Raw genomic sequence first — 12,458 nt, 5'->3', positions numbered from 1 at the left:
AATCTGCGTTAATAATTGAAAGACCTTTTGTCTGTGAACATCACCCAAAATGTGATAAGAGAACACATGGTCAAACAAAAGTCTCTAGTAGTGCAAAACGGGTGAAGAAAAACCCAGAATATGCACAGCTGTCATTACAGGGGAAAAGTGTGGGTTCAGAAAATTATGTACCATTTTCTTTACACTTCATAATTGTGTGCTACTATGTGTATTTGCCTACTATGACATAACCGTATATTGAAATCACAAGTATGCAGTTGCAACATGATAAAATGTGCAATGTATGAAGACTTTTGCAAGACTTTTGTTGAGAAATTTTAACTTGTTGCAACTGTAAAACTAAAACGGGTTTTGTTTTGGATATCATAAATCAGAGTCTACAGTACACTCCAGCCACTTGTCCTTTATGATGCCCCTATGCTCAGGTCTATATTTAGTCAAGACTAAAATAGTATCTGTGGCATTCATAGTTCTTCTCGTGAAACAAAGTGGAAGAAAGACATGCACAGCGTCTCCTTGGAGACTTCTAATGGAAAACAAGCAAAAGAATGAACTATTTGCACTATATTTGAAAGGTAAATTAAATTATTCTTTTATGCATTTCACATTAGTAGTAATAGAATAAACATATTGTGAAACTATGTTTTGCTTCTCAGGTCTATCTTGTTATGTAGATTGTGTAAAGGGTGTAACCGTACCCAATTAATTACTTTTTTTTTTCCAAAGTTTGAAAGTTTCTTCCCCCCCAGTCATATTTACAATATTTAAGCTAATAATCCCAAGTAGGAAATAGTCAAAATATATCAATCGATACAAAATTCAATAAATCAAACAGTTCTTTGTATGTTTCAGTATATAAAGCAATGTTGATGTATGTGTAAGTAACATGATTCAAAGAAGTCAAATTCAAAAGTTCATGAAAAATCACTTTATTTAGATTTCCACTCTTTCCTTCTTAACAGGCACCATTTTCTCCTTACAATATATCCAACGTACCATTCTAGTACAACAAATACCCATTAATAAACGTCTCGCACATTCAATGTTGTCCTTCTCCACATTTGAGCAAAAATAAAGATGAGAAAAACCTGCAGCATTCAATCTGTGTTAACGTTGCTGTAAATCAGAGGCACATCAAGGGGGCCATTGTGGGAAAATCAAGCAGTTCAGCACAATGCATTCCTGTTGTGTAGGTCAGCAGAAAGCCCAGCAACGGAAGACAGCGGGGAATGTGACTTTTACACTATTGTGTCTCTGGGTAGATTCAGAAAACACTCACTGCTTAAACCCTGGGACATGCTGGTTATTTCTCAGCAACAGAAATGGGATGCGTGTCACAAGTTTTCTCCGCCTAAATAGATTGTTAAAAATAAAAAAAACACGAAGAGAAATTTCCTGAATCACCAGAACAGCAACAGTGTCAGTAATCAATGTAAAAAGCTTTTATTTGAACAAGCACTCCCACGGCCACACAAGAGGACAGTTACACAACATGTGGAGCAACAGATGAGTTGAACTTATTTCACAACAACCGAAGGTTAACTCAGATACATTAAATTCTATCCCACGAGCTTTCTGACCAAGTCAATTTAAGGTACATTCATAGTCGCAACGGAAGATATTTAGATTTCTGTTTAGTGGCTTAAAATACTCCTGATGCAGTTTAAGTTGTTACAGCAGGTTCATGATTCACATTTAATTTTGACACCTTTGTACAGGCTGGTGTTACCAGAGAAAATATCAGTCTTGAAAAACACAAACTGATACACTGAAGTGCTTTGTTAATGTAAAGTACTATTTATCTGAACCCTCCCCCCACGAAAAAAACAAACAAAACAAAACTGGATTTCTGTGACTATTAAAAAAAAAAAAAGTGCCCTATACAAGATGCCAAATCATCATAGTTTCTAAATAGGAAAGTAACAGAATAATCACTCTGAAATGTTTGGCTTTAGCTACTGTATACATAACTTGGTTGAATTGTGCTGTAAAGTAACAGGATTATGTACAGACTAATCAATATGACCAAAATCTGAAGGCATTACTGTAAACTAGACACTAGCCCTTTACAGAACAGACCTTGGAAAGAGTCAGGTATTTTGCCCCTTTTTTCAGGAACATGATGAAATAGTTTTTTTCCTACCATGTTGCAAAATAACTATTAGATAAACATGCCAGGAGTGTCCATCGTACCTGCTTTGGCAACTAACAATTTAAAGTAGAGCTTCATAGCAATAGGTACATCTGAAATCAATAAAGGAACACAGAAACACATTTTTCTCACTTTCCACTTTGTTTCCCCATCATCACCTCCAACCTCTAAAGCTTCAGTGTCTGAGTTATTAAGATCTTTGTGCAGTGCAAGAATAAAAAGTCAATTCAAGCTATCCAATTAAAAAAAACGCTCATCAAAAAGCGCAACATAAATACTTGGCACCTGAAATTATACTGCCTGCCAAATAGTTTATCTAAACACCATCGCACACACTGATAATGCGATCACAATTGCAATACAACACACTGTCAAGCTCTAATTAAAAAGTTGACACTATTATGATTTACTTAGACAAAAGATGCTTACTCAACCTAAATAAATTAATTCTACTCACATGAAGTCACTTTGTGGTGTTTTGATCTGATCAGGCATCATAATCTGTCACATTTCATTAGTCAGTCAGAACAAATGCATATCAGAACCAGAATTAATGGAAACGTGGTGTGACAAAGTCCTTAGAAATATGACATTTGTCTAAATTTAATTGAAGTAGAATGGAACCGAACAATAAATACAAAGCTATGGAGGGGTGAACAGACATGAAACCCTCTGAAGCAGCTCCTTTATATACTGTATGCTTTAAAAGACCTTTGATAAAGTAAGCTGTAAGGCAATACTTGTTTAACTAAGCATGGGTCAATTACTGATGTATTAAAAAAATTAAAAATAAATAACACACACACCTGAACCCACCAAAATTTGTCAGTACTTTCCTATAATTCAAAGTCCTCTTGAATTGATTTCAGACAAAGTGCACTGGCTGTATAAAACCAAGAGTAATGCAAAGCTGTCCCTACCTTACATGTTTTTCTACAAACTCCTGCTCAGCTGGCTGAAAGCAAGGTTACTGTACATTTTCTCATACTTGCAGGAAAGACAAACTAGTTATGAGCTGGCTAGCAAGTACATTTTAGATTTCAGTTTGATAGTGTTAAACATTTTTGTTTAGTACCACAAAACTTGGCTATGCACTCTAATACACCCAAGAGGAGTACAAACTGGTCAATATGACCACTAAGAACCACAATTTTATGAAAAGTAAAAAAAATAAAAATCTATTAACTCTTTAGAAAATGTAGGTGTTACAGTTGACCCCAAAGCTGCTTAAGCTATGTGAAACAACCCTAAATTCTGGGGCAAAATGCAGTGTAGTTCTGCACAAATCACGTAAAACAGTCTACCTATTCTCAGCAGCAAGACATGCTAATCCTTCGTCAACATAAAAGCAGCAGAAAAGGCTTTTATCTGGTGCTTGTGTGCCTCACCCACACTGTCATACAGTCACCCTGGGCAACTCCCTATATCAAAAACACTGATTTTAGTTGGGGGGGGGACCCAAACCGACATAAAAACACTATACAGAATTTCATATTAATTTCTTTGAATTATAATGTTTACGGTGAAATGCAATTTCACAAACTCGATAGATATGTTGCAACACAGTTCAAACATAAATTAGAGTGCAGATTTTCGGTGAAACAGTTAATGTTAAAAAAATAATAATAATACTTTGAAACAGTCTCAGGTAAGGCCACACTCAGTGAGCAGAGGATAAACTTCTTCAAATGTAATGAAACAATTTGTTGGTTTGTCGATTTTTCGAACAGATTAGGATCATGTGACCCAGAACGAAGATGATCAAACCAGTGCATTAAAACACCAACACCCACATGCAAGCGTGCTCTGAACAATGTGTTCGCAGTCACTGGTTTTGGTGCGGCTGACAGCATGTCCAAACACAGACCCCCAGCGGCAGGAAACGTCTTGTATGCCGCAAAGGTCCTCCAGACCTTGTAATCCACAGTTGACTCACAGCATCACACAGCATTTGAAACAATCCCCCGGTGCGGAGCGTTTCTGGAGGGTAGCCCGTGTTGCGGTCTCGAACACCTCCCAGATGCCCTCTTTGGTCCTGGCGGAGCACTCCAAGTAGTCGTACGCGCCGATGCGCATGGCCATCGCACGACCGTCCTCCGCCTTCACGGGCTCTAGTTTCATTCGGGAGAGGTCGTTCTTCGTGTTCTCGTCGTTGCGCAGATCTTTCTTGTTGGCCACCAAAATGATTGGCACGTTCGGACAAAAGTGCTTGACCTCGGGGACCCACTTTTCGGAGATGTTCCCCAACGAGTCCGGGCTGTCCACAGAGTAGCACATGAGGATGACATCAGTGTCCGGGTAGGAGAGTGGGCGCAGTCGGTCGTAGTCCTCCTGTCCGGCCGTGTCCCACAGAGCCAGCTGGACCTGCTGGTTGTCAACCTCTATGTCGGCCACGTAGGTTTCAAACACAGTCGGGACGTAGACCTCGGGAAACTCGTCCTTGCTGAAAACGATCAGTAGACACGTTTTCCCACACGCGCCGTCCCCGACAACCACAAGTTTCTTTCGCTGGACAGCCATTTGGGTCGCTTCTTGGGTTTTCTTTAAACGCGGCATCCAAAATAACGTCTGGACAGTCTCGCGCTTCGGCTCTGCTTTTAAACTCGTCCAGGAGACTTATTAGGCTGGTTCTGCCAGAAAATGTCCTCTCCAAACTCCACAGCGTTTAGAGAAACAACGGCCTTGTCTTTATAAAGCGGGGCTGGTTTCCTAAATATAACGATCCAATCGGAAATAAGGAGGTGAGATCATAGTTTGTAGAGGAAAACCTGATTGGATCTCATTGGTTTCTATTGAAGAGAGGAGGGACAGAATCCGCAAGGATCCACCCAGGTGACCGAACTATATTGTTAGGGTGTCGTTTATTTATCAGTTAAGTTAGTCACAGTTTTGAAAAAAAAAAAAAGAAGACAAAATTTATCATATTAATTTTTTATCAAGACTAAAAATATGTTTTTCTCAAAGCAATATTAGAAAGATTTTCAATTGGACATGTTGCATATTTATGGGATGCTGCTATTCACATTATAACTTAGATAAATTGCTATAAAGGGCAAAAGTGACAATTAATACACTAAAAAGGCGCTAAACAGAATTATATGTTCGAGTATTACTATTTAAACTGAACAAAAAAGAGACGATAAATAAATAAAAGCATTTACATATTTGTTTACCTATCCTTAGTATAATTGATCAAATCCATGATTAAACATTGTGTTGCCATTTGATGTTAGTTCCTATTTAATTTTTTTATTTTATTTTAACTTTTCTCAAGAGTACCATTATATGGATGAGGTGATTAGTTTGCTTAATGCTTTTTAGTCATCAATATGATTTACGGTGTTTGATGAGGAAGTCAGCTATTTTTTTAAAATAACAAACAAGAACAAATTAAATATTAACTTACCTTAATCAAATGTTAAAAAAATACCCCTGTATAATTTAATCTCAAAATAAATGAATGTTTTAATTGATTATTTTGACACTTCACAGTTTAATTTTGTATGTAAAAATGTTTCAACAAATTAGCTATCGGATTGTAGCACTTTGGCCCTGGATAGTGTTTGGGAAAGCACACTTTGATGTTGGACGTAGGTCTACGTAGTTCACGCTATTTACAGGGAGGGGGCACCAGCGTAGGCAAACTCTTAGCTCTGAACAAGCCTTGCTAAAAAATCACCGTTCTCTCCACGGCAACAAAACAATATAGAGTAGGGTTGACGGCTACAAGCACAGAGGCTCCATCGACACGACAAGGCGTGAGTATTTTTAACCATATTTAAGTATAATTGAAGCAGAAATCTCGCAAATTAAGGTAATCGATGGCGGTTCTAAGCCGCGGTGTGGGTATTTCTCTTTTGTTTAGCGGTTAAGGCCCCTCTGTTTGAGACTTGAAGGGGGGCCATGTTGTTGAGTGTTTGGCTGATGTTTAAGCTCAGACAACAGCAAGTTGGCAATTAGCTCTCTTGATAGCTGTCGTTGGTTTTAAATTGCTTGCTAATAACGCTAAACGTTACTGTACAATCACACCAATAACATTTGTTGTCGTCACTTGTGACAGCGTCAATGTTAACAATTGACCATTGTTGAATTCGCGATTTTAACATAAAAATTTAGCGGTACAAACCAATAATAAACACAAGCAGGCCCGCGGCATTTAGCATCGGTTCGTTAGCCGTTAATGTTGCTAATGCTAACCCCCGTTACCAACACAATTTAACGTCAGTCGTGCTCCATTTCAGATATTAAACATTCCTCTATTACGTTATTATATACTTATTATATACAATAGAGATCTTAACAGCTCGACATTTGGGCATTTTCAACGGAAATCCCCAATAAAACCCGTCAAAACTACTAAGCTGGCTTTGATATTAGCAACGGGCTTGCTACCTAACTTAATATAAGCTTCTGGTTTTATTTATCATATCAATGATAACAAAATGGTGAGTGTAATTAGACTTTTTGTGCATTAAAGTTACATTTAGGTTAACATTTACCATATATAATGTCTCCAACTCTTAGAATATTTAACCACTACCGCAATATAGTGGTAGCGCAGTGTTAGCTTAGCAATAGCTAAATGGAAGCTTGGTTACACTATATAGTTTTTTTTCCTGCTTTTGTTTCTTATGATATGCATTCCCCATGTCTGCCACATCACACTCTCAAAATAAAACCAGTTTCCTGGTGTGCAGGAACCACAATAAATGACATAAAAAATATAAACATTCATGGCTTAGAGTTAGCATGTCAGGAATTAGTCTGAACCCAGCGAATACAATGAAATTACCCTCTACATTTAACATTGTTTAGAATGCATCATCCCCCAACAAACCCTGGGTTGTCTAAAGTGTTAATGAAGTGCCTACAAGTGATGATTGTAATGTTTATTTAAAATTTTTTTACATCTTTAATTTGTGAATGAGCATCAATATAGTCTGTCTTGTTTGTGCAATGGCTTCTGGAATAACAGTGCTATTGCATGTAAAGTTGATGCCACCTTGGGATTTTTCCCCATTTCTAATTTTGAAGGGCTTGATATTTTTCATATTAATTTACCTCTAGTTATTTCTTTAATGTTATTTCAGCTTTAAAAATATCTTGCTGTGACCCTTCTTTATCAACTGTTACCATTTTCTCCTTGTCAATAAGGTCAAAATTTACCCGCAGCAGTAGTGTGGCTGTACAACTTAAGAGAAGCTAATTCAAATGAGCAAAACATCAGACCCACTATGAGAACTTTGATGTGTCTCCAACTGTCAGGATTTTTATGACAACACGTTAACAAAACTGAAAAGCAAAGTAAAAGCTGAGGTTTTTTTCTGCTCCTGAGATGTGGAATATATTGATTACTTATTATGGCATTTATTTATTTTCATACAAGCATTTAAGTAAAGAATAAACATTGTTTTGTAGCAAAATCTGGTTTGTCAGGCTATCTACTCCGTTAGCCATACTGCAGCCAGCTGCTTAACTGACTTCTTATAAATGGCTCTAAAAACAGCTTTACCTTCTTGAGAGAGATTGGTAGCACTCCTTTAATTTCCATACCATGACTTTTCTCTCTTTTTTTTGTGAGGGAGAAAGTTGCTGCTGACTTATTTATGCTCCATAAAGCTCCTCTGACGATCTAAACAAAAGTCACAAAATCAGTAACATTGGGAACTTTTTTTTTTCCTAACCAACATCTCAAAAATCTTGGTATATGACGACAACAGTACATTTCCAATATATTTTTCTTGGAAGAATGTACAGTTAAGCACATCAAGACAAGAAATTGTTTCCATTTGACTATCCGAGAACACGAGGGTGCAACAGTCTGACCTTTCACATGTTGCGTTTTTCTTAGGCTTTCTCGTGGAATGAGCATTCCATGCAGCATCCTAGGCATGAATGACGTGGGTTGGCAGGAGACGAGAGGTGGGATGCTGCATGCAAATGGTGCTCCTGAATCAGGGGGTGTCCGGGTTCATGGCGGCGGGCCCCTGACTGCGGTTGTTGGTGGTGGACAGGCTCCTGGGGGGCCACATTTACAGGGTATGGATAGAAGTTCTAACCTTACCCCAGGTACGCCGCAGCCTCCGCTCAGCGGAAGATCTCAGGACGACGCCACAGTTGGATACTTCTTTCAGAGACAACCAGGAGAGCAACTTGTGGGTTGCACTCCTAACAAGCACCGTTGGCCAACTGGAGATGCTAATCATGTTGATCAGGTAAATCGTAACTAGTAATGTACTGATCTTCTCTTTATTACATGGACATAGGCTGGTAAATACCCCCCACCCCCTTCTTTTCCTTTTTTAACTTCTAATTTGCATTTTTATTTCTAAACTCATTATTTTTATATTAAAGGAATAAAGTGCTTTTAAATTTAGTTAAAAAAAACCAATGTGGATAAAAATAAATAAAATTGATGTTGTGGAACTGTAGATCTCGTAAAGGAGATTTTGTCTTAAAAGCAAAAGATCAAATCTATAGTTCGAGTGACTGGAATACATGATTTACAGTTTGGACGTCATTGTGGCATGGATTTCTACTCATGAGTTTTTCCCTGGTTCCTTTTTACAGTTTCAATGAACACATAACACTGAGTTAACTATGTATCAAACAAATTTGAACATATAGTTAGGACATTTTGCTCATCGTGTCCAATTGTAGGAACTAAGATCCTTGAATAAACGCATGTAAAATTGATCCTCTGCGATTGATTCCTAAATGAAAGAAGTTTCTAGAGTTCAACATAAATCGTCTATTTTATGACCAGAAAATATCTGGCATTTAGTTTATTTAAAAAAAATATTTTACATGTACTTCAATGCAACACAATTATCAATTTTTTTTGCAATAGTTTCTTAGATTAGTGTGAAACAAAAAACTGAATGTAAAACTTGAAAATATATTTTTTTGTGATATAACAGCAAAATAAATGTTTTCTTACAAAACTGTTTTTTTTTTGTTTTTTTTTTACATTAGGTTCGAACTGTAGATGAAATGAATTATGACTTTCAAGCTCTTGCTCTGGAGTCGAGAGGAATGGGAGAGGTAAGGCATTTTAAATTAGATCCGTTATCCCTTCAGGATCATCTAATTCATTTTATCCCCAAAGAGAGACTAACTTCTGATCCTCTACAGCGGTCAAGAATACTTCCATAATCAGCATCACTTGGGAAAACAAATTGTTTTGACCTCTGTTGAAAATTAAGTGTGAATTTCCCCATCCTACTATTGTAAAAACAATTTCTGCTCATTCAGCCCAGCTCTACAAGTTGTTTTTTTTTTTTTCTTCTTCCTCTTCGTGCTGTAGCTGATGCAAGGATTTGTGGTGTTGTTAAAACATTAATTATTGGTACACAAATTAATACAGAGGGTACTCTATAATTGGATTAAAAGTTGTTCCAATGGAGGAAGCTATTAACCTTTTTGTGAGATCTCTGTATATATTCACACACATTGCAGATTCCTTCTTGCTTTAGTTATTTATCAACAGTGGAGAAAAATGTTTTCTGTCTTTCTTTAAGCTTTTGCCAACAAAAAAGATCTGGGATTCTGATGAGCTAGCCAAGGATGGGCGGAAAGGGATGCTTCTTGGTGAAGAATGGAGGGAGAATGCATGGGGATCGTCTCGTAAGTGGCTTTTATATCCTTAACGATGCAAAAATTATTCCAGCAGCAGCTAACTAACATCATTGTTATTGTAGAAGTAGATGTAACGATTAATGTATCTTTTTTTTTCTAAATGCACAAACTAAAGAGCTAAAATGGATTCACAAGGAATGATTTATAATTAACTGTTTATCATAAATGTGATACTGAAGCTTTAACATGAAGCTTTATTCTTTCTGGCTACCTGAAAGCAGATTAAAAAAAAATTACTTTGCTTAGTTCTAGAAAATCCAATTTTCTCTATCATTCTTCTCATTTCTGGACCTTTTTCCAGATCATTCAGTGTCCCAGCCAATCATGGTACAGCGGCGGCCTGGGCAGGGTTTCCATGGGAACGGTGATACAAATTCTGTGCTTTCGCCTCGCTCAGAAGGTGGAGGTCTGGGTGTGAGCATGGTAGAGTATGTCCTGAGCTCCTCCCCTGGTGACAAAATGGAAGGTCGCTACAGGAACGGCGGCTACGTAAGTTGCCACTTTTGTTTTTTTTTGTTTTTTTTAATTATCATTTTATTTTGTCTGTGAAATGATTCTAAACTGAATCTTCAATCACAGGGTGGAGGAGATGCTGATCAAGATGGAAGAGAGAAAAGCGACGTACAAGAGAAAGTGTCACCTTTTGAGGAAGACAAAAGCCCTGAGATGAAGGTGGGAGAGGAGAACGATCCAGCTAAATCCAACGGAAGAGGTCTGCTAAACGGCATGGATAGAGACTGCAAAGACTTCAAGTAGGTCTTCTTGCCTTAACAGGATCCTACAGCAGTTTGTAGAAGTTGTTTTCCTTTTGAAAAATTTCAAAGCATTTAAATTAGAAATGCATCAGTCTGATTTCTGAAGCTCATGTCTGATTCACAAAGTTTTATTTTGCCAGCACAGATTTCAGCTCAGTTTTTAAAACTATCATACAAGACATTAGAACGTCAGTAGCATATTTTTTTATCTTAGCCTCCCTGTCTTGAGCAGTCAATTATTTATATTGGAAGCAAAGGTGTTAGTAAAAGAAGTCTGTAAAATGAGGTTGTTTTATTATTTTAAAAAGTGAGGTTAAACTAATTAATTGAGAACCTTTACTCAGCTAAAACAGTTTTCTTTTTCCATCTAGGCGACCTCAGTGAGGCTAAAATATCTAGCTTTCAGTCTTCTTCACTCAATGCCAGCATTGTGGAGCTCAGTACGGCCTAGTCATAATAAACTATTGAAATCAGAACCTAGCTATAGCCAGAATACAGCAATTCTAGAAACCAAAGTTTCATAACTTAAGTTGTTCCAAACTGATTCTGTATGGTCTACTAATGGTGCACCAATTGATATCAAAATAACCTTGATGTTCTAGTGATAAGTGCTTTTATCTATTGTCTTTAACACCATTAAACTTTTTCTTCTGTTTGGGCCAAGTGTTATTACAAATGGGATTAGAACAACAGCAGGATGTCTTAGGTGTCACTGCTTTGACACAGAACACGGAACATAAAATCTAGATGTTACTCTAGAACTTGGACCCATTCTAGACCCACTCTAGAAGTTGAACCCATATCGTCAAGCCTGTTTGAGTTATCTGATTGTCTCTGTTGTCTGGTGTGGGCTGTGTCTCTCCACCCCTGTTTCTCCTGTCTCTTCTAAAACAAACATGTCACACCCAGATAACCGACCAGACAACTTTCTTAAAAAAAAGTGTCAAAGTAATAGTAGGCTTGTGTGTGGATAAAAAAAACCAGTTTAAAACAGTTTTTTGGTGGAATTACGGAACAATTTCTGTTTTCTACATAAAAACATCTTTAATGTCATGGCTACTTTTTGCTTTGCTTTCGCAGTCCAACCCCCGGGAGCCGTCAATCTTCCCCCACTGAGGCTGTGGAGAGAATGGGTCCCACTCAGACGGGTTTGGAAATGATGGGGCAGCACCATCCGCATGTCCTCCAACAACAAAACCCAGCCCAGAACAAGCTTCCTACTGAGGACTTCCAGAGCCAGGAGGCCCAGAACATGGGCGGCATGGAGCAGGGGGCTGGCGTCGAGTCTTTACAGTTTGACTACGCTGGGAACCAGATCCAGGTCGACTCGTCAGGAACTCCAATGGGATTGTTCGACTACAGCTCTCAGCAGCAGGTCCGTCTCGGAGCGGAGCGGCTTTCTAAGATGTGTCCAGCTGTGTGCTCAGCAGATAACAATCTGTTACATGTCTGGGTTGTTTTCAGTTGTTCCAGAGATCAAATCCCCTGACAGTTCAGCAGCTCACTGCAGCTCAGCAACAACAATATGCCCTGGCCGCAGCTCAACAGCAGCATCTCGGTACGATGGGCTGCTCAGCTCAGTGTCTACGTAATTATGCACACTTCAGCTACTTTGTGCTTTAATTTGTCTCGGTTGCAAAGTGTTCCAAATGAGGTTTTATGTGGAAACATCAGCAACATCACTCTTCCTTATCTCCCAGCTGGACTCGCTCCTGCATTTGTGCCAAATCCCTACATCATTAATGCTGCGCCGCCCGGAGCCGACCCGTACACAGCCGCCGGCCTGGCAGCAGCAGCCACTCTAGCAGGTGATCAGTCAGGCCACATTCATCCCATATTAGCTTCAGCTTGTTTTAAAATTCCTCAGATATTTTCCATGAATGGAACTTTAATGCAAACTTTAAAATTTAAAT

General features: G+C 38.3%; 2 protein-coding genes across 11 annotated transcripts in view; one reads left to right on the top strand and one right to left on the bottom strand.

The window, feature by feature from the left end:
- Nucleotides 1-913: 913 nt before the first annotated feature.
- Nucleotides 914-5,555, bottom strand: LOC103457435 (rho-related GTP-binding protein RhoB). Its single transcript, XM_008397550.2, has one exon. The coding sequence runs from the start codon at nt 4,706-4,708 to the stop codon at nt 4,085-4,087; it is 624 nt and encodes a 207-aa protein (XP_008395772.1). The 5' UTR covers nt 4,709-5,555; the 3' UTR covers nt 914-4,084.
- Nucleotides 5,556-5,617: 62 nt separating this feature from the next.
- The window catches only part of pum2 (pumilio RNA-binding family member 2), an 18,173-nt gene continuing 11,332 nt past the window's right edge, over nt 5,618-12,458 (top strand). For 4 of the 10 annotated variants that reach the window (XM_008397552.2, XM_008397558.2, XM_008397553.2 and 1 more), the window contains exons 1-9: nt 5,619-5,910; nt 8,004-8,367; nt 9,128-9,196; nt 9,673-9,778; nt 10,092-10,279; nt 10,370-10,542; nt 11,626-11,920; nt 12,010-12,133; nt 12,246-12,354. In XM_008397552.2, the coding sequence (XP_008395774.1) occupies nt 8,017-8,367; nt 9,128-9,196; nt 9,673-9,778; nt 10,092-10,279; nt 10,370-10,542; nt 11,626-11,920; nt 12,010-12,133; nt 12,246-12,354 (1,415 nt within the window). In that variant the 5' untranslated portion in view covers nt 5,619-5,910; nt 8,004-8,016. Of the gene's footprint in view, nt 5,911-8,003; nt 8,368-9,127; nt 9,197-9,672; nt 9,779-10,091; nt 10,280-10,369; nt 10,543-11,625; nt 11,921-12,009; nt 12,134-12,245; nt 12,355-12,458 lie in introns of all 10 variants that reach the window. The other 6 variants (XM_008397561.2, XM_008397554.2, XM_008397556.2 and 3 more) reach the window with 5 other exon arrangements.

This window comes from Poecilia reticulata, linkage group LG21 (genome assembly GCF_000633615.1).
Source record: "Poecilia reticulata strain Guanapo linkage group LG21, Guppy_female_1.0+MT, whole genome shotgun sequence".
NCBI lineage: Eukaryota > Metazoa > Chordata > Actinopteri > Cyprinodontiformes > Poeciliidae > Poecilia > Poecilia reticulata.
This window is presented reverse-complemented; position numbering and strand designations above follow the sequence as displayed.

Coding starts and splice junctions, on each gene's coding strand:
- LOC103457435 (XM_008397550.2), bottom strand. CDS start 4,708: ATGCCGCGTTTAAAGAAAACCCAAGAAGCGACCCAAATGGCTGTCCAG.